Here is a 22,332-nt window from a genome sequence, read left to right on the forward strand (position 1 = left end):
TGTGCACACAGACAAGTAAATCATGCATTGGTGTGTAGCAGCAACATTATTAAATATTTGGTTAAAGAATAACCAAACGGTTTCAGCTGTGGTTCTGATCCTGCTGATTTAGAGATTTAGAGATACAGTTTTAATGCAGAGATACAGATTTAATACAGTATACAGAGATACAGATTTAATACGTTAATATTTCCTCAGTGATCCGAACAATGCAGTTTCACCAAATCTGAGTAACAATTCATTAGAAGATCATCCTTACTCAAACTGCATCAGCTAATTACAGGACTCACCTTGAGCCATGGTGTACTCTTAAATGTCGCATGTAAAAATGGCAGATCTCAACCTCACATGACAAGGCCAGGGAGCGCTCCTTTGTCTGACAGGAATGAGTGAAGAGCTTGGAGTAGGAGGCTCCAACAGCATGGAAGGGAAGGGCATGGGGTTCCACTCATAAAATAGAATTTAGAAACCTGGTTTAGGATCACCTCCATCCAAGACCGTAAGAAACTGAGAATTGTGGACACAGTCCAGATCATCACACAAGCCAACCTCCCATCCATTGACTCAATTTACACTTGACACTGTTTGTTTGCATAATCAAGGACGTCTCACTTGCCATGCTTTGCCTGACTGCCACCTCTTTCTAGCTTTCTGTCCCCTACTTCATCACCCCGCTTAATCGCACTTTACTTTGCACTACCTCTCCTTTCCTCTCCCATCAGGCAAGACATAGAAGTGTGAAAACGCACACCTCCAGATTCAGGGACAGTTTCTTCCCAGCTGTTATCAGGCAACTGAACCATCCTATCATCAACTAGAGAGCGGTCGGTCCAGGTCTACCATCTACCTCATTGGAGACCCTCGGACCATCATTAATCGGACTTTACCTTGCACTAAATATTATACCCTTCTTCCTGTATCTGTACACGGTAAATGGCTTGATTGTAATCATGTACAGTCTTTCTGCTGACTGGATAGCACACGACGTGATAATATACCAAACTAAAATAATTCTCCCCACCCGAGAAGCACCACAGGGGCACCTTCACCCACATGGACTGCACTTGTTCAAGAAAATAATATACCTCCATCTCCAAGGGGGATTAGGCAAGGGAATCAAACCTTGCAGATGTCACCCACGTTTCATGAAAGAATAAAAACTAATCTTGAAGTAAAATTAGAAAACTTACCTTCTCCTCATTAGCTGCCATCAAAGACTCAACAGCCTTTTTCATTTTATGGACCTCAAGATCTGAAAAAATCAGGAACAGATTTCAGGCACATGCTAACTTTACATTTGTAGACTGCAGTGAACTCCATGCTTGCATGCCATGTGGTATCTTGGCTTTCAGAGAACACTGACCAGATATTACCACATTCATCAGGCAAAAGGCAGTTTTGATGCATGTTCCTTTAATGAAAATGATGTAGTACTTTATACTTTGCACGTTAACTAAAGTGTTAAGGTTACATGCGGGAAGTATGCATTCACAAGCAGCACATCATGATGCAAACATGTTTCCAATTGACGAGAACCACACTCGAAGTACATTTATAGACATATTGAATGTATTCTTTTCAGCAGCAGCTCATTTTTAGAAAATAAATCTGCACTATTTTCACTAGTGCTATGTTGAACTTTAAAGCAGCAACAAAGGATTATAGATGCAGACAGGAGGTTCCGAAAGTTCTCAACTGAACATGCAACTTGCTGCAATGGTTTAGCATCGCAGCTCTAAGCACACAGATACAACTGTCACACATTCACTGAACAGACACCAAGGTCTTACTTTTCTCCTTCAGCTTCTTTTTATAACTTTCCTCTGTGCAGGAAATTCACACAGGTCATGGAATACAGGTATAAGAAAGAGTAGTCTGTTAGTTTACAAAAATAAGTGGGTACATTTAAAACCAGTTACTTAAAGCTGCTTCTGAAAATCTATGAACTTTCCTGCAAAAATTAAAAAGTTAAAATGTCTTCGCAAAGATCAAAACACTGTGCATAAGATTCAAAAACATCGTAAGTTGGTACATAAAAAGGGAACAAGAATGGGAAAGATTTAACGTTAAGTACTGATACCAGTGCCACAGAACAAGTAGAATGGGTTATTAAATGATGGGGATAAAAGCTAATCCACATCACAAAAATAAAATTTTGGGACAGATCAATGGGCAAATAAATTCAAGATCCAAACTATAAGTTCCAGGTTTCCATCATGGTGGGTATATGGAATGAGCTGCCCGAGGAGGTAATTTAGCCAGATACAATAACCTTTAAAAAATATTTGCACAGGTACATGGATAAGAAAGGTTAAAAGGGATATGGGGCAAACAGGAAAATGGGACAAGTTTCGATAAGGCATCTTGGGTCAGCATGGAAGGGGATGTTTCCTTGCTGTATGACTGTACGGCTCTATGAATAAGGAATTATGTCTCTTACCAGCCCCACTATCACTTTCATCCATCTCCGTTCTGCAATTCAACTCAGACAACAGTCTCTTGATCTCAGCATCTTTATTCTCCAACTGCTCCTTCAGTTGCACCAAGTCATCCTATATCACAACAATGAATAATGTTTCTAGCAAGAATTATACAGTACAATACAAAGGATTCAAAAAGATTATGCTTTCAAAAACACAAGAGCATCTTGGTCTACTCTTTCCTTTGTAACCATGGTGCAATACAATTTTTCACACAGGACTTAACATGTAAGTGGCTATTAGTTTCCATTTAAAGAGAGGTTTCTCCTTCTCAAATATCATTTGCCAGTTCACAGCAGGGACCACAGGCTTTGTGGATCAAGGGTTTGCATTTCAATAATACCTAATGTGATTTATCATAAGCTGACGTCAATTGCAACTTCAGCAAGACCATGGAATGCGAACCATTCTTCAATTATCCTCCCCTTTTAAGTCCATTCTCCTATTATCAATGTGCACGAAACAGTGTTCAAAGAATCCAAAAAAAAAATGCAATCGATCCAAGTAAAAATTTAGAAAATCTCTTGCATCAGTACCCCAAACTTCAGGTTAATGTCACATGATTCATAATATGGATTCTTAACATTCTTGTATGTTTGCAAGAAATAGGATGAGAGTACTTCGACATAAAAAGGACCATATTTAATGCAAGAAAGGAAAGCCATTTATTCTTTAAAATCTCACTGAAGCATTGGCAGCTATTTTAGAAGGCTTAAAGTTTATTACTGATCTGATGAAGAATTCACATTAACTTATTATAGCAGAGTGAAAAAGAATTAAGAAAAGATACAAACCACTGAAGTTTGTTCCTCTAATGCTGTGACATTTAAACTAGAATATAACTGGATGTTTGATTCTACTCTTCTGGCTTAGTGAGCACTGTTCTGAATGCTCATTCTTTTTCAATAGCCACGTTAAATTTTATCAGTTTAAACATTGATACCTTATTGTTTTTGCCATCTTGGAAAGCTATGTTTTTTCTGCCAACGAAGGGAGAATTTAGATGACAAAGTTAAACTTTTGAGTATCGGAAGGGTCTTGTGTCAAATCACACTTCTCAATTGAGGGAATTGAATTCTGCCCATGTGGATGCATTAATTTCTTAGCTTTGGAGTATCTAAACATATCTTCAATAAATGTCCTTTAATTAAAAAACAAGTGCATTACATCTCAGAAGTCAGTCATTCAGCCGATGGAGATGGACTCTATGGCTCCAGTTTTGCTCTGCCTAGTCCCAGATCGTGGTGTGCAGCTTGGAAGGTTGGAATCATAGGAAGTCACTACACTGAAGGAAACAGTTCACCATACTTGGCCCTTGCTGGGTGATGGCTCCAAGTGATGAGTTTCTGCCTTCACCATCCTGTCAGACGGCAACCTTCAGTCCCTACCAATCTCTGATGACAATTTTCCCATTTCTCTTCCAATCCTTCCACCAATTACCTCCAATGTCCAGATCACTTTGGAATTTGCGAGATTGTTGATGGATTATTGACAGATCTAAATTGAAGATGTAGATCCATTTTCATTAGAAAAGAGGGCAATTATCCCCATTTCTCTTCTAATCCTTCCACCAATTACCTTCACTCAGTGTCCAGATCACTTTGGAATATGTGAGATTGCTGATGGATTATTGACAGATCTAAACTGAACGTGTAGACCCATTTTCATTAGAAAAGAGGGCAATGTGAAAATGGGTCTACATGTTCAGTTTAGATCTGTCAATAATCCAGCAACAAGCTCACATATTCCAAAGTGATGGTGAACCATCCAGCCCAGCTATTCAATCTTTAAAACAACAGTCAGCCTGACAACATCTTCACTGTGTCTAGTACTGTCACCTCCTTCCTGCAGTGTAAAGGTCAGCATTTTAAGATGGAATTAGCTTTAGTCTGTAGTATCATCTCCCTGCTCAAGACTAAAATAACATCCTGCATTTTTTCTTAACCACCCTACCCTCATGGACCTCTATGAACGATCTCCATGTTCCTCTGCATAGTTCAATGTTCCAATATTCATCATGTATTCCCTTCCTTGCTTGCCACCCTAGATCCATGCCATTTGCCACTATTTTGCCCACTTGAGGGGCCCATTCCAGGAGTTGACATCTCCCTCACCATCAACTTACTACCAATGTTGATATCATAAGCAAACTTCTTAATAATGACCCCTTATTCAAACTATTGATGTATTTTAAGAAATAGACCGAGAAGCGAATCCAAACCCCACCGCACATAATCTCTGGGTCACAAACCTCATGGCCATCATAACCCTTTGCTTTCTTTTTCTGAGGCAATTTTGGATTAAACTTGCCACTAGCCCTTGGGTGACATAAGTTTGGCTAAAAATGACTAATTCTCGGTTGCTGAAATTTCATGAGATTAGACCATTGAGAAAGCGGTTTTGCCAGCTTCCTGTACAAACTGTTCACTGAACATAAATATCCAGGAAGTAGGATAATTCATCACAAAAATTAGATTGATAGAAATTAATTTCAGTTACAACTGTTTCAACATACAAAAATGTTTATTTTTATAATGTATAATTTCTCAAGAGGTTGAATCTTTTAAGACCATTTAGGACTGAGATGAGTAAAAATCTTTTCACCCAGAGAGTTGTGAATCTGTGGAATTCTCTGCCACAGAAGGCAGTGGAAGTCAATTCACTGGATGTTTTCAAGAGAGAGTTAGATGTAGCTCTTACTGCTAATGGAATAAAGAGAAATGGAGAGAAAGCAGGAATGGGGTACTGATTTCGGATGATCAGCCATGATCATATGGACTGGCTCGATGGGCTGAATGGCCTACTCCTGCACCTATTTTCTATGTTTCTAAGACAAGTTGCTTGCTGGGTGAAATCAGAACATTTCAAAACTAGAACAATTTTGCATTTAGACTCATGCAAGCATTCTGAACATCCTTTATAAGCCGAGTGCTTACACACCAATGTGCAGACAATGCAGAGGTTTGGAACAAAACCACAATGTTGACATTGACTCCAACCATATTTTAAATGTTTGGAGTATAGTAAAAAAAAAACATGCTGCAAAGGAATGGAGTAACACATGGCAGTATGAAGGCCATCACAAAGATTGCATGTTACATAATCATGTTTTTATTACCCATGTTTAATTTTTAAACCTTGAGATGCTTTAGCAAAACAAAATTGTGCAAAAAGCAAGAAGGCAAAGTTTCATGCAAGGTCAGCTTTCAGTCCAATAATTTCTCGAATAATCTTTTCAAAGACATAGCATGGATACAAGCACACAGCAAAACGGGCCAGGAAGAAGTTACCACACAGCATTACCAATGAGTCGAAACCCATCACACCTTTACTGCCTGGGATTTTTGTTCCGTTCGCTGCTTCTCGTACTGCATCTGACCAACTTTGATTTTCAGGCTAGAGAGCTTAGCCATTAATGACTGGTAGAGATGAGAGAATACAAAAAGAGAGAGCTAGAGGCTGAGAGACGCAAAGTTAATAAAGCTCAGGTGCTCTGCCAGAAATGTTTACCGGTTCATGTAAAAAAGCTTTTAAAAATTGTACACAAGTATAAATCAACCTATCATTCAAGCATCAATAGTCAACACATTTTTGAATAGCCCCCTAATCTCCTTGCTTTAGCCGATATAACAGAGAACATAAAGCCTCCAGCGGTGCAGACAGTGATCAGTGATCCAAAGCATTCAGGCATCCCAGGCGCGTAATTTGTAATCTGACACTTCTTATCTCTGTCTGACATGGATAAGGACTGGGGAAAGGAACTCTGGAGTGGCTGTGCTGCTCACTGCTACAGTATGGGTACTTGGTGACAACAGGTGCTACCTCACACTACACTGTTGCACTACCAAGTTCTAAGTCCAATGTGAGTTTGAATTAAACACATGGAATCCATAGACACAAGGCCCATGTCGTTAGAGTGAATACTGCTTCACCACAATACTTAATCCACAGGTAATATCAAGAATATTGAGATTCTCCATCAGTAATCTACCAACAATGAGCTTGTTGTAGAGGCATTCCATTTTTTGGGTCTGTCACCATTATAGCAGCTACTTTAAGAAAACAGCTGAAGATGAAATCATCATTATGAAAAGGGCAGATCTTCAGCAGGCTGCACAATTCCTTGCACTAATGGAAAGGCTGCATCATTTGGATATTACTGCATTAAATACTATAACTGCATTAAATACTATAACTGTATCCTCATTTTCCAATTTTCTAATACACTTTAAAGTCACTTTAATTTTATCACCATAATACGGACCACAATCAAACAGAAATGACCTTGCTTTTGCCAGATTGAAAATAAGGTTAGGCACACAAACCTATTTGTAAGGACAACATAAATCAACTTACAAAGGAGCTGTGTTTATCTTTAGTATGCTTATTCACATCTTTGCTTTTGTGAAAATGTAAAAGTAATTTTCCGCAGTGGCTCTGTTGGTAGAGCTGCAGCCAGGCAGCAGCAGAGACCCGGTTCAATCCTAATCATGGGAGCTGTTTGTGCAGGGTTTCCACATTAGTTGTAGCTGCTCAAATTTTCCCCAGTGGCTCCAATTTCCTCCCACACCCCAATGACATGTGGTAAGTAAATTGCCCACTATAAATTGCCTCTAGTATGTAGGTATTGATTTTATTATCATGTGCACCAATATACACAGGATAATTGTTTTACATGCTATCCAGGCAGATCTTACCATGAGTACAATAGATAACGCAAAAGGAAACGGTGTAGCATAGTGTTACAGTTATAGACAAGGTGCAGATTTAAAAAAATGCAAATGCTGCAACAAGATGGATTGGAAGAATAGGTCCCAATAATATGAGAGTTCTGCCAAGTATCTGAAAACAGTGGAGAAGAACATTTGATATCTCTGCGTGAATGTCGAGGGGAGAAGAGAGAATGGCTGAGTGAGCGGTCCTTGATTACGTTGTTGCTTCCCCAAGGCAGTGGGAAGTGGAAATAGAGTTTACAGGGTTGCAGGGAGGTTGGTTTGCATGATGTACTGGGCTGCGTTCACAACACTGCAATCTCTTGCAGTCTTGGGCAGAGCAGTTGCCATACGTGTGAGGTCTGGATAGTCGATGAGAGTAATAAGAACTGAATGAATGTTGGGTTAGCATAAATGGATGGGTGATAGTGCACAGACTCAATTGGCCCCTGTTCTGTGTATCTATCCAGGAATAAAACAGTAGTTGACAGAAGTACACACGGACATATAACTGAGATGGCTTGTGGATTAGAATGGATAAAAAGTGCTGGAAAACATGCAAGAAAAAAGAGAAGTGCTTGGGTATAACACTAGCAATATTGAATGTATTTGTTTTGCGTATATATCTAGTGCAAATAATGTTTATTTATGAAGTTAAAAAAATCAATTCTGTCTTCTTTACTATATATTTCCTCAATATTGTCAAGAAGAACCTTTAAGCTTTAATCATGGATTTTGTTTTGTAATAAGCAGGCAACGTTTAATAAATCATCTTACCTTGGTTGATTTTAGCTTTTTTTCAAACTGAACCCTTTCATTTTCCATGTCAACCACCTTTATCCTTAGATCATTAACCTCTTGATATAACACCTAAAAACAACATAATTGTGAGTGGATGCTCAAAATGATCACAATTAGTCGTAGTAAGTGACACACATAAAATTCACGTGGTGACGTTCAACACACTTGAAATGTATTCAAGTAAACTCTTAATTATGGAACTAATGCCTATGTAGAACTTTGAAAATACTCCAAGTTCTTTATCAAAACATCTCAAAACACCAGTTACAAACCCTTGCAGTTATATTCAATTATCTGTTACCCGATTCCTTAGCTCACATTAAAAAAAACAGCAACACAAAGCTTCGTCATGCAAATGAAACAAGAACAATAGATTTGGGGTACATTTTCTGAGCAAGTTAGAATAAACCCATGGCAAGTTGAAGCATACAGCAAAGCTTGGAATTTACTGATTTGATTACATGAACTGCACAAATATGCAGCCTGCCGACGGGCATGAAATACCAAAATGTACGCAGTGGATTCAGCGAGATATTTAAACTTAATTAACAGCCCAAATTGCCTAATAATCTCTCTCTCTACATCTCTCGGCAACTGATCCTCAACTTCCTCATCCACAGACCAGTCTGTTCGAATTGGCAGAAATACTTCTTCCTCATTAACAATCAGTACTGGAGCACCTCAAGGCTGGGTGCTCAGCCCCCTGCTCCACTCACTCTATACTCATGACGGTGTAGCCGGACACGGTGCCAACTCCATCTTCAAGTTCGCTGACGACACCACCGTTGTTGGACGCATTACAGATGGAGATGAGTCAGAGTATAGAAGTGAGATCGACCGACTGATCAAATGGTGCCAGCATAACAACCTGGCTCTCAATATCAGTAAAACCAATGAATTGATTGTGGACTTTAGAAGAGGAAGGATGAGGACCCACAATCATATTTATATCAATGGTGGCGATGGTGGAGAGTCAAAAACTTCAAATTCCTGGGCGTACATATTTCCAAAGATCTTTCCTAGACCCAGCACACAGATGCAATTATAAATAAAGCACATCAACGTCTCTACTTCCTGAGAAGATTACAAAGACTCGGTATGTCCGAGAGGATTTTCTTGAACTTCTATAGGTGTACAGTAGAGAGCATATTGACTGATTGCATCATAGACTGGTTCGGCAACTTGAACGCCCAGGAGCGAAAAAGACTGCAAAAAAGTTGTGAACACTGCCCAGTCCATCACTGGCCCCGACCTCCCCACCATCGAAGGGATTTATCAGAGTCGCTGCCTCAAAAAGGCAACCAGCATCATCAGAGACCCACACCATCCTGGCCACACACTTATTTCACCCCTGTCATCGGGAAGGTACAGGAGCCTGAAAACCGTAATGTCCAGGTTCAGGAACAGCTTCTTCCCTACAGCCATCAGGCCTTTAAACACTACAACCTCAAATAAGCTCTGAACTACAATAGACTATTATTGCACACTATTGTTTGTTTTTTGTGTGTATGTATGTGTGTGTGTACATGTACATGTACATATATGTGTGTGTACTTGCGAGTGTGTGTATATATACACACTGAACTTTTTTTCCCTCTCATTTATTATATTGTTTACTGTGTACTATGTTTACATATTCTGTTGTGCAAATAAGAATTTCATTGTTCTATCTGGGACATATGAAAATAAAACCCTCTTGACTCTCTTAATCAATGTCAACACTTTTTTTAATTAACACTTATTAACAAAGGCAAGCATGCATACTGAAACTATTATTCAAATTTGTCAGATAAAACATTGATGTATTTGCATCTTGTTCTTTGAAATTCAATTGAAAGTCAAACACGATTTATTTTTGCATTCTATAGTCCATGGATACAATTTGGCAAAGTTGGTGTGTGCATGAATCATTTCAAAATGCTTAACCAATGGCAATCAGGAAGAAGGTCTAAGCACTTACTTGTTCCTTTCAATCTACTGCAGAATGCAAGCAGCATTCTCATCTTTCCGGTGTGCCAGCAAGATAGAAATATGTTAGGGGGATGTTAGTTACTGCTCCACCAAGCTCCCTTTTCACGGACCACCCCACATGCAGGTCAGACTCTATCATTTTATATGTAAGAAGGAACTGCAGATGTTGGTTTAAACTGAAGATAGACACTAAAAAGCTGGAGTAACTCAGCGGGACAGGCAGCATCTCTGGAGAGAAGGAATGGGTGACGTTTAGGGTCTGAAGGGTCTCGACCCGAAATGTCACCCATTCTTTCTCTCCAGAGATGCTGCGTGTCTCGCTGAGTTACTCCAGCTTTTTAGTGTCTATCTTCAGTCATTTTATACTTTCATTCTGTGAGCAGCCAAGCTCAATTATACACCCATTCAACTAAAAGATGAATTGTCATTTCAACCTCCTTGTGCTCGGTGCCTGCATTGTGCCTTCGCTGGCTCTACCTCACCAGCAAGGTGATACGACATCGACCTGCAGGAATGCAAGTGGCAACAGCACTGCATACGCGCCACAGGGTTGCTGATCTTCCCGCTTGCTTTCTACTACAGCCCAATGGGCTTCCTATGGCTATCAATGTCCTCAGGCTAACCACTATTCTGCCATAGTTTTAACAGCTATAAACAAGGAGGATGTTTGGCCAAGCTCTTTTCTGGGGGGGGGGGGGGGGGGGGGGAAGGAGAGGGAAATTTAGCCACGGTCAAGGGCGAAATACAAAACATGGGCCAGTAAGGAGATGGAACTGGTTCCCAATCTTTAAATCCAACACACACTTGTAAGTTGTTACTGTGGTGTTTCCAGAATATTCAGTATGCATGTAACGTGCACACCACCTATCTTTTTATTCCTTAACTCCTGTTAAATCAAATCCTAAATAACATCAAAGATTATAAAATACACATTCAATTCTAATCTAACATAGTGCATTTAACCAAGATGACTTACTAAAGTTATCTGGAACTGAACAAGGATGTATATGAAGGTCACTGTACAAAACCACAATAGTTAATTCTGTCCTTTAGTTAAATTCAATATGTTGCATGCATTTTATGCACCCTACTTCCAAAGGGACACTGACTTGCTGTTGAGGGCTCAGAAGTGTGACAGAGTACATGTCCTGGGTTCAAGTGCCTGAGACTTAGAAACAGTGAGGGACATATCTGATTGATAACTGAAACAAAATGCAATTAGGATTTGGATTTCAGGCCTATCCCCTGAACCTTTTAGGATATCTGATGGGCAATGAAGAAGATGGCGTTGGTGCAGGGAAGGTAGATGTTTCAGTCTCATTGTCTGGCAGGGTGTAGATAGCAAGTGAGAGAAGTGTATTGCATGGAAAACTTCCTCAAGGAGTGATCTCTGTGATATAAAATAGAGTGAGAAATTTCTCTCTAGTGATATAAAAGAGAGAGAAATTGTCTGAAAATTCTGATAGGTCATCAATATAAAAGTCTCTCCACAGATGCTTTCTGCTCTGCTGATATTTTGCAATATTTAGTGCCAGAGTCATACAGCACGGAAACTTTGGCCCACTACTCTATGCTGACCAAGATGCCCCATCCAGGCTAGTCGCATTTATCTGCACCTGGCCCACATCCCTGTAAACCTTTCCTATCCATGTACCTGTCAAAACGTCTTTTCGGCTTCGTTTTAGATTTCCAGCATGTGCAGTCTTTTCCTAGTCAATTTTATGCTCTTATGAAAGAGTTTGATGGGCCAGGAAGACCTTTGCCACTTTACTTTCTCTGGAGCTGTAACAGTACATTCCGCATTGTTCTCTCTTTTGGCATAACTTGTTGTACTTATGTATGATCTGATGCACGCATCTATTGTATAATCAGCATGCACAGAGTTTTGTACTGTAAGTGTGATAATAATAAACCAATACTTCTCACTAATCTCATTAGTAACAAGCAGTTAATGTGTTACTGGGCCTCTAGGGTACCACGGGCTGCAATAAATGGTCTGGAGTACTCTGCACTCTTATTTTTAAATCTTTCTAGCTCAAAACCAGCCCCAGAATAAATCGGCTTTCATTCAAAGATGTCATGCATGGCAAGAGAGCATCCTCTGGCATGCAGTCACCTCGTGATCCCCAAACTGGGACCTCTTTTCCTGGAATAATGCTAGTTCCACTTCCACTTTTTCCATCTGCAGCCTCAGGTCTGTTATGAGGTTAATCAATGACTGTAGATTGTAAGGCATTATAAAGAGGAGAAAAAAAAAGATCTGAATAGGACAAGTTGTGGAGAAAAAAAAAATCATGGATAGGACAAGGATTTTGTTTTAAACATAGACAATAGACAATAGGTGCAGGAGTAGGCCATTCAGCCCTTCGAGCCAGCACCGCCATTCAATGCGATCATGGCTGATCACTCTCAATCAGTACCCCGTTCCTGCCTTCTCCCCATACCCCCTCACTCCGCTATCCTTAAGAGCTCTATCCAGCTCTCTCTTGAAAGCATCCAACGAACTGACCTCCACTGCCTTCTGAGGCAGAGAATTCCACACCTTCACCACTCTCTGACTGAAAAAGTTCTTCCTCATCTCCGTTCTAAATGGCCTACCCCTTATTCTTAAACTGTGGCCCCTTGTTCTGGACTCCAACATTGGGAACATGTTTCCTGCCTCTAATGTGTCCAATCCCCTAATTATCTTATGTTTCAATAAGATCCCCCCTCATCCTTCTGAATTCCAGTGTATACAAGCCTAATTGCTCCAGCCTTTCAACATACGACAGTCTCGCCATTCCGGGAATTAACCTAGTGAACTTATGCTGCACGCCCTCAATAGCAAGAATATCCTTCCCCAAATTTGGAGACCAAAACTGCACACAGTACTCCAGGTGCGGTCTCACCAGGGCCCGGTACAACTGTAGAAGGACCTCTTTGCTCCTATACGCAACTCCTCTTGTTATGAAGGCCAACATTCCATTGGCTTTCTTCACTGCCTGCTGTACCTGCATGCTTCCTTTCAGTGACTGATGCACTAGGACACCCAGATCTCGTTGAACATCCCCTCTTCCTAACTTGACACCATTCAGATAATAATCTGCCTTTCTATTCTTACTTCCAAAGTGAATAACCTCACACTTATCTACATTAAACTGCATCTGCCATGTATCCGCCCACTCACACAACCTGTCCAAGTCACCCTGCAGCCTTATTGCATCTTCCTCACAATTCACACTACCCCCCAGCTTAGTACCATCTGCAAATAGTATCATAGCACCTTAGAAGTTTAGAAATAAGTCTAGATTATATTATTTGATATTCACATTTGCTGTAATTCTAGAATTTCTGTACCAGTGAACACGGTGATCAACGAGCTGCATAATCAAAATCTGGACATACCAGGCAACCATTTAATGTTATTTACTCAATAACATTTGATGTGGGAATCAGCTGCTTCTGATTCAAAAACAAGATCAGTGCTCCATTATTAAATCATAAAATATTCACTACACAGCCGACAGTATTCATGCTGACTTAACAAAACAATGCAGCTTAATCCCTCTTCCAGCATGACATCTGCACCTTGCTCTGTACGGCTGAAATGCAATGAGTTGTTCCGTCTCCACCTTTGAGGCAGCAGTGCCACCACTCAGAAAAATATTTTCCTCGTCATCCTTCAAACAATTAATTTAAATCTCAGCATCTCATATTCAACTTGGGTATCTTACAACCAAATGGTATGAACTTGCAACCAAATGGTATAAAATTCTCTCCATTTTATATAACTCACCTATAAACAACTCCCCCCATCTCCCTCCTTATTTTGTCACCTCTCTTCCTCGTGGCACACCTGGATGTGCACCCATTTCTCCCTTTCCCCTTCCACCTATATTCCTTCCACTGGCTGCACATTTCATGCCCCTTATCTCACTATCCATCTCTGGCCTTGTCCAACCATCTGCCAATCAAAAACCCCTCATCCGTATCCACCTATCCTTTATAAACCAGCCTGCCATGAGTGATTTTCTGAAAAGCTTTGCTAAAATTCATGTTACATCACATCAATATATTTTCCTCAAACTGCTGGGCACATCCTCACTCAAGTTAGTCAAGCAATAGTGTCCTTTTAACATTGATCGCCCTTGCTTAAATTGCTCACTGTATCCCTAGGAATTGATCTCAATTATTCTCATCATCAAAATTCATTTAACTAATTATTTAGTTTACCCATTCCTCCTTTTTAAAATAGCAGTTCTACAAGCCTCTGACACCATTGAGGGTTGAAGAGAATCAGCCGGTGCCTCAGCGATTTCCTCCCGTTTCTTTTAACAGCTTGTGACATATTTTATCCAGACTTGATGATTTATCTTTTATTAAATTCCAAATCCTTTAATACCATGTTTATCCATTTCTTAATATTTTCCTTATAAGTAAAATGTCGCCATCACCTCAATCCTTTGCAAAGTATTCATTAAGAACCACGGACTGTGGTAAACATGATATATTAGAACCAACCTTGCTATAAATCTAGGGAAAAAAACCTAAAATTCTTTTGCAATGTTGGAATTAGTTGGTGCCGCCCGGCAATTTTGATTGTTCAACTCGTTTAAAATCAGTTGAGTCCCAAAAGCTTTTTCAAACACAGAACATAACAGTTAAGCTGAAAATTATTTGTGTGACATCAAATAACTACTACACAGCCATAAAGTTGGCGTAGGAACACGAGCTGGTACCACGTTGCTTCCTGAACCATGGAACATCATGCCTGAAACCAAATACGGTGCCAAAACATCCTGTAAAACACATCATGTAAATACAGATTGCAGAGGATTGGATTTTAAAAGATAACATAAAAACTGGATAAGAGTGTCATGCTGATGTGTAGACAAGATTAACAAATGGAGAAAAACAATTTTAATACAACAGCTATTTTACACAATAAATTCAAATGGAGATAAATTCTGAAGCAGAACAGTATAGTAAACAATCCTCTCACCTCAGTATCTTTGTATCGGTCCTCGTATTCCAACCTGCCCTTTTCCATCGTATTCAGTTTTATTTTCAGGTTCGACACCTCAGCCATAAGATCCAGTTTTTGAGTCTCCAGTGATGTCCGACTTAGGAGTTCCTGAGACAAAGGATAACTTTCAACACTATATTCCAAGGACATATAATCAAAGGAAATTCTATGATGATTGGGAGAAGTAGAGACAATATATGAATGAATACTTTCTAAACACAAACTTCCCCCACCCTAGTCGTCGTACTCGTTTTATTGTCGTCCTGTTGAGTTCCTCGGTCTGTATACTCGTTATCACCGATCCCACAGTCAACAATGGCCTATTGTGTGCCCTACATTTCCTTGATTATCTTGCTTTTTGCATATCTTCCATTAATTTCTCCCAAGTCTTGTTCCCCTTTCCCCTGACTCTCAGTCTGAAGAAGGGTCTTGATCCAAAGTGTCATCTATACCTTTTCTCCAGAGATGCTGTCTGACCCGCTGCATGACTCCAGCTTCTGCCCACAAAATCTGGTCCTATCATAGGTGGATATAAACCACCTCCAAGTAGCATGCCACCCAACTTAAATCCACATCACTGGGTCTTCCATCGTCATTGGGTCAAAACCCTAAACCTTTCCACCCAAGTGTAGTCCATACGGTGAAAGGCAATAGGCTCTCCTTCTCACAGGCAATAGTGCCAGACGCCCAGCTTCTATGCACAGATGAAAAAAATGATAGCCATCTTGAGTCAATACTCTCAGCATCATTCGTGTTCAAAGGTTACAATCAAATGACCCAAGTTAAAATGTAATTGTTTGGAATTATTTTTGGATGCCGGGTAAAGCAGATGACAGTGTGAAAGAGACACTGTGAATAAAGGGATGAAATGGTGGAAGCTTATTCATAGAATCTTTCAGAGGTAGATAAATGCTTAAAAGGGATACATTTACAGGTCTGTTTAGAATGGACAAAGAACTGAATTAATTGAGGAACTCCTTTAAAGGTTCCAGGCCTAATTATCCAATGGCTCCTTCACTGCTCTACTATTTTATTACTCAATATTTTGCAATTCTTCTACTCAAATGCAGAGGAACTCAGTGGTTCAGGTAGCATCTGCGGAGAGAAAGGTAGGGCTGATTTTTCAGGTTGAGATCCTCCAACATTCACTTCCCTCCGGAAATGCTACCCGACTTGCTGGGTTCCTCCAGCGTCTTGTTTTTGCTCTAGATTCCAGCATGTGTAGTCTCTGGCGCCTCCATGTTTAAATGCTGTTAAAAAAAATAGGCAAATTGCTGCAGTAACTCAGCAGCATTTCTGGGGAACATGAATAAGTGACGTGTTGGGTCAGGACCTCTCCTCAGCCATACGATGTTGGGATTGCTACAGAGTGAGCAGAGGGCTATGTGCTCGGAGCGGGTGAGTTTGGAGTGGGCAAGGGGAGTGGAGAAGTCAAAACGGTTGATGCCACGCAGGCGGTTGGAAATAAGGTCCAGAGAGGGTAGAAGGCCAGCAGGGGGAGTCCATGATGAGGACTGTTGGAGATGGGAGAAGGGGTTGTCACTGGGAGGCGAGGGCTGCTTGCCATAGAAGAAGCCTGGAGGCGGAGGCTCTTAAATGCTGTTGTTTAATTTAAGTGAACTCAAACCTCGCAGCTTCATTATACTTGTCACTACTCCACATACCTGTTGCAACATCTCTTCCGTGGCATTCAGCTTCTCCCGGTGCTCATCTAGACAGCACTCCAGATCTCGAATTTTCTCCCCCTGAGCTTCCACTTGGTCTGTTAGAACACTCACCTATAAAACACAAAGTATGACTTCCGGTAAAGTAACACAGGCCTCCACCTCCAAAAAGAGATTCAGTGGTGCAGTCATCTGATTATTCATCACTGCAGTTAAAAACTTTAATCATACTTCAAATACCAATCTCAGCTTGCTCCTGATTAAACCACTTCATTCTTCTGCTGGCAGACCTTAAACACGTCTCATCCTGCCCCAAAATACATTTTTTCAGCTTGAGGTCCACAACGAAGGTTACTCTTTCAGAATCAGTTGCAGGATTCACAAGGCACGTTAGAGGCAGGAAACATGTTCCCAACGTTGGGGGAGTCCAAAACCAGGGGCCACAGTTTAAGAATAAGGGGTAGGCCATGTAGAACGGAGATGAGAAAAAACTTTTTCAGTCAGAGAGTTGTAAATCTGTGGAATTCTCTGCCTCAAAAGGCAGTGGAGGCCAATTCTCTGAATGCATTCAAGAGAGAGCTAGATAGAGGTCTTAAGAATAGCGGAGTCAGGGGGTATGGGGAGAAGGCAGGAACGGGGTACTGATTGAGAATGATCAGCCATGATCACATTGAATGGTGGTGCTGGCTCGAAGGGCCGAATGGCATACTCCTGCACCTATTGTCTATTGGCACAACATTCTGCAGTGTTAGAATGCACAAACAGCTAGCTGGAAAGTCCATAGAGAATCACTGGGCAGCTGTAGAGTACAAACAGCATTCTCTTAATTTCTTTGCCCTCATACCACAGTATAGAACACAGGTATTGGGGCAGAATACCCCAATAGTGTGAAAACACATGCCCCAGAAGTGTGAAAACACATGCCCCCAGATTCAGGGACAGTTTCTTCTTAGCTGATATCAAGCAACTGAACCATCCTATCACCAACTAGAGAGTGGTCCCGAAATAACATTTACCTTATTGGAGACTCTCAGACTGTCTTTAATCAGTCTTCACCTTGCACTACACGTTATTTCCTTGATCCCGTTTCTGTACCCAGTGAATAGCTTGATTGTAATCATGTATAGTCTTTTTGCGAACTGGATAGCACGCAACAAAAAAAGAGCTTTTCCCAGTACCTTGGTACATGTGACAATAATAACCTAAACTCTAAACCAAAGTCTGAAGAAGGGTCCTGACCTGAAACATCATCTGTCCAAACCCTCCACTGATGTTGCCTGGCCCAGAGTTCCTCCAGCACTTTGTGATTTGATCAAGTTTCAGCAAGTTGTTTATTTAAGATACGTGTAATACTAGAAACACGTGAAACCGGAAGAGTATCCAGCTACTCCATTAGTGGGGTCTTCGTCCTCAGTGGTCTGTGGTCTATTTGCACCAGCTCGCTGAACAGCGCAGTCATCAAGACTGGAGGTGTGCAGCCACAAAATCCACGCTGGCTGGGGTCCGGTGTAATCAGTGACCAAGGGTGTGGACAACACCAGCCACCCTACTTAATGTTATAATGGCTGGCAACTGAACATGGTGTTTGGAGTATTTAAGATATAACTATGTACAGTTAACCCTTGCAATTACAGACCTGCATATAACGGATTTCAGTCCCAGCGGACCAAGGCATCTGTTTGTGGTGGCGGTTGGCGGGCAGTGCAGTGTTGCGCTGTGAAAAGGTGGCGGCAGGGAGAGAGCGAGCGGAGAAACACTCTTGAAGAGCGTTCCATTAGGCACTGGTTTGCAGCGTCTGCCACTATGCGAGTTCTCGAGGTGTTGGATGCAGACGCAGCGCATGACACTGTGCCTACGTCGCCCTGGCAATGCGTGCCTCAGTTGCCATAATGGCGCCAGGCTCCCGTTGCAACGTGCCTGCAACTGGCGTCACTTGGCAAGATCCCGGCTGCTGGAGAGGAGCGAGCAAGCAGCGTCCCTGGTGCTGGATTAACCCTTCCCCCGATACTGCATTTATTCCCACCCGGGATAAACTAATTAACATTAACACACCCCCCCCCCCCAAAAACAATATTGGACGATCGGCAATAACGGACACTATGTCAATCTGTACAATAAAATTCCAGTCTAGGAATAAGGGCTCTCCAATAAAGTTCTTATATTTTATAAATTTTACTTACTTGCAAAACTAATGACTCTTTATCACCTTCTAACCGTGCCAGCCTATCCTGGTATGCATCGCCAGTGACAGAGATATGGCCATTCGTCTGTTGAAAGCAAAATTATAGAATTACTTTTGCCCATTTTAGTTGCAGTACATCAGAAATATTTATCACCCACTACAGTGAAGGCTCTGCTGGGAGAGACTGCTCAAATGAACAGCAGCAGAGATTATTATAGAGTTAAAACTGCTGAATTTGCTGTACAGTTTTGGAAATGGGGATCAGAATATTTTCCAGGGATGAACAAGTAGTAAGGAAATGGTTGGAATGGGTTAATGCTCATAGAGAGGAAAAGACAGAAAAGAAGGCTAAACAGAAAAAGATTAATAATCTCAAGATGAATAATTGACAAAATGTAGCAAATTCCAATCAAAGCTAAAAAGCTTTAGGATTTCTCACTGGGTATTTCATGAAGCAGCACAAAAGGACAATAGACAGTCAAAAGGCACCAGTAACCATATCCCTTTCACACAAAGGTCTGAAGGTCTGAAGACCCGAAACGTCACCCATTCCTTTTCTCCAGAGATGCTGCCCGACCCACTGAGTTACTCCAGCATTTTGTGTCTCTCTTTCACACAACACAGCTGGTGAATTAGCAGGTAAAGCAATTGAACTGTGCATGGTTTGAGAGATACAGGGGGAAATGCAAGTTACAAGCATGCTTTCCTTTCCAAAGAAATCCTCCATCTGTAACTTGAAGGGATATAATAGAAGACCACCCCTACACTGACAGTGGGACAGTGGGGCCTAAACAAGCACTCGCAGCATGGCCTGATAATATATACAACTCATAGGAAGGCATAAATATCAGTGTACAATTGAGAGATTATTTGATAGATCTCAAGTATTCTACACAGCGTAACAATTCAGAATCAATTTCTCTCTGGGCAAAATGTCACAAAATAGTTTCCAACAGAATAAGCAATCTGCCACAAAGTTATATTCAGTATCTTTCATGCAGTGGTGTGTACCCACAGACCTGGGTCAGATGTGGCTGGCTAGTAGTGCTGACCCCCTGATCCTGGCAAGTGTCTGCTGTGGCACCAAGCCCGAGCAACGAGTGGAACTCAAGCTGGAAGCTGAGCATCTCATCAAAGTGTTTAAGAGCTTTCAAATATCTTTGGTATTCAGAGACATTTAAAAATGTGATTGTAAAAGACACATACAATATACATTATAAAAGACTAAACATTCTAAAGTTTTACAACAAAAAAAAAATGGCTAAAACACAAAGATTTTTTATTCTTTCTTCATAGGAAGACCTAGGATAAAGTATGGAAGCTTGGGTAATGGTATACTCCTGCAGGATGTGGGAGATCAGGGGCATATCCAATGGCCCTGGTGATTATACTTGCAGGAAGCATCATGTGGAAAGTGCATCAATTAAAGCAGTGGAACGCACTCCTTGGTTTACGGAGTTCATTAAGGCCCTTGGCAGGATCATAGAAAGAATCCTAAGTTGGGGCCATGGGATCCAGGGAAATTGGTAAAATTACTTACTAAAAGTGGCTTGGCAATAGGAAACGATTGGTGATTTTTTGTGTGATAGGATGCCTGTGTTGCACGAGGATCAGTGCTGGGATCGTGCTGTGTGCAACACCCAGGAATGATTTTGATGTGGATGCAGGAGGTGTGATCAATAAGTTTGCAGACAGGAAGACTAACTAGTAGACTTGAGAGTGGAGGACAGTATTAGGCTTGAGAATGATATTGAGATGGTGGTGAAATGAGCTGAAAAATGGCAGATAGGAGTTTAATATGTGAGAAATTATGCATTTTGGGAGTACTAGTTCATACACCATGAATGGTAGAGTTCTAGGGAGTATTGAGGAACAGACTATGCAGTGCATCTAAAGATGCTTGGAGGTGGCAGTGCGGGTAGATAACATGGTTAAGTTTAATGGTCACTGGCCTTCATTAGTCAGCACTGAACATGAAAGTGAAAAGTTATGCTCCAACTTTGTAAAACCTTCCTACTACTGAACTACAAAGCTCCCTCAATAAAAAATAAAATACCATTTGCCTTCTTAACTATTTTTAGTACATGTGATAATAATTAACTTAAACCTGCTAACCAGCTTTGTGTACAAAAACACCCAGATCTCTCTGTGGAAGCATCCTGAGCATGGCCATATTACTCAATTCCTGCATAGCTACTGTTTCACCACTGAGACTAACCAGGACAGAATGATCCATGCCTCCATGAGTATTACATATTCAGCCTAACCTTTGAGAGGAACATGGTCACTGCATTCTTTGCTGGAACTCCTGGCAACTTTGTTTGGGTTTTTAGTCAAAAAGAGAGGTACACAAAAGAATGCAGATGCTGGAATGTTGAACAAAGTAAAGTACTGGAGTAACTCAGGTCAGGCAGCATCTATGGAAGAAATGGACAGATGACATTTCATACTGGATCCCTTCTTCAGCTGATAACAGTAGGGGAGAGAAAGGTAGGGGGGGGGGGGGGGGTGTGGTGTGTGTGTGTGTGTGTGTGTGTGTGTGTGTGTGTGTGTGTGTGTGTGTGTGTGTGTGTGTGTGTGTGTGTGTGTGTGTGTGTGTGTGTGTGTGTGTGTGTGTGTGCGCGTGTGTGCGCGAGCGGTGGAAGTGACAATACTAAAAGGTGTGTGTGTGTGTGTGTGTGTGTGTGTGTGTGTGTGTGTGTGTGTGTGTGTGTGTGTGTGTGTGCGCGTGTGTGTGTGCGCGCGCGCGTGTGTGCGCGAGCGGTGGAAGTGACAATACTAAAAGGTGTAAAGGAGACAAAAGTCTGTCAGACAAAGAGAGATGAGGGGGAGTGAAATGTAAAGCCAGAGGGTCAGATATGGGTGGATAGACACAGCTGTGAAAAGGTGGATAAAGGGGTTTTAAATAGATAGCTCTCACTGAGCTGCTCTGGTTGCAAATGCAACTATTTGCATTAAATGTGACAATTTAAAAAAAATGCAAGCAAACAATACATGTACATGTTTCCTTAGTAAGACAGATGTGTACAATGGTAGCAGAAAACACTAGCACATTCTCACAATTTTTTCCATCTGAGGTTCTGCACTGAAAGCTGGCCCTAGTGAAAAATGACTACATTGAAAAGCTTGTACTGGCTGGTGCCGCATCTATCATAGAATACATTTTGAACTCTCTATCCCACAGTCCGTGCCTCGAGATACCAGGATTCTTTGTTCTTCTGGATATCTGGCATGAATGATACACCCGGCAGTGATGCAGAAAGCCACTGTATCTTTAAAACACCAATAGAACTAGTAAATTCAAAAGTCCAATGTACATATGCCCATTCTTATGAACGGAAGAGCTAGTTACTTCCCTCCCACCTCTCCATTTTTAGTAATTGTATTTTTAAAATCAGCCTAATGTGCTTTTGTTGTTATTTGTTACAAAACCGTGGTAATGTTGTTAGCAGAGATTGATTTTTGTGTACTTTGACTTATGGACAATCAGAACTCGTTTGTAACAGGGATGGCCCGT

The 22,332-nt window shown here is 41.1% G+C and overlaps 1 protein-coding gene across 8 annotated transcripts in view; it reads right to left on the bottom strand.

The window, feature by feature from the left end:
- ppfibp1b (PPFIA binding protein 1b) overlaps positions 1–22,332 on the bottom strand; it is a 94,383-nt gene that overhangs the window by 25,645 nt on the left and 46,406 nt on the right. For 4 of the 8 annotated variants that reach the window (XM_078417097.1, XM_078417099.1, XM_078417095.1 and 1 more), the window contains exons 4-11: positions 18,814–18,900; positions 16,634–16,747; positions 14,946–15,077; positions 7,970–8,062; positions 5,807–5,899; positions 2,441–2,552; positions 1,791–1,823; positions 1,191–1,252 (exon numbers count right to left, since the gene is read on the bottom strand). In XM_078417097.1, the coding sequence (XP_078273223.1) occupies positions 1,191–1,252; positions 1,791–1,823; positions 2,441–2,552; positions 5,807–5,899; positions 7,970–8,062; positions 14,946–15,077; positions 16,634–16,747; positions 18,814–18,900 (726 nt within the window). The remainder of the gene's footprint in view (positions 1–1,190; positions 1,253–1,790; positions 1,824–2,440; positions 2,553–5,806; positions 5,900–7,969; positions 8,063–14,945; positions 15,078–16,633; positions 16,748–18,813; positions 18,901–22,332) is intronic. The other 4 variants (XM_078417102.1, XM_078417100.1, XM_078417098.1 and 1 more) reach the window with 3 other exon arrangements.

Source organism: Rhinoraja longicauda, chromosome 20, assembly GCF_053455715.1.
Source record: "Rhinoraja longicauda isolate Sanriku21f chromosome 20, sRhiLon1.1, whole genome shotgun sequence".
Taxonomy (NCBI): domain Eukaryota; kingdom Metazoa; phylum Chordata; class Chondrichthyes; order Rajiformes; family Arhynchobatidae; genus Rhinoraja; species Rhinoraja longicauda.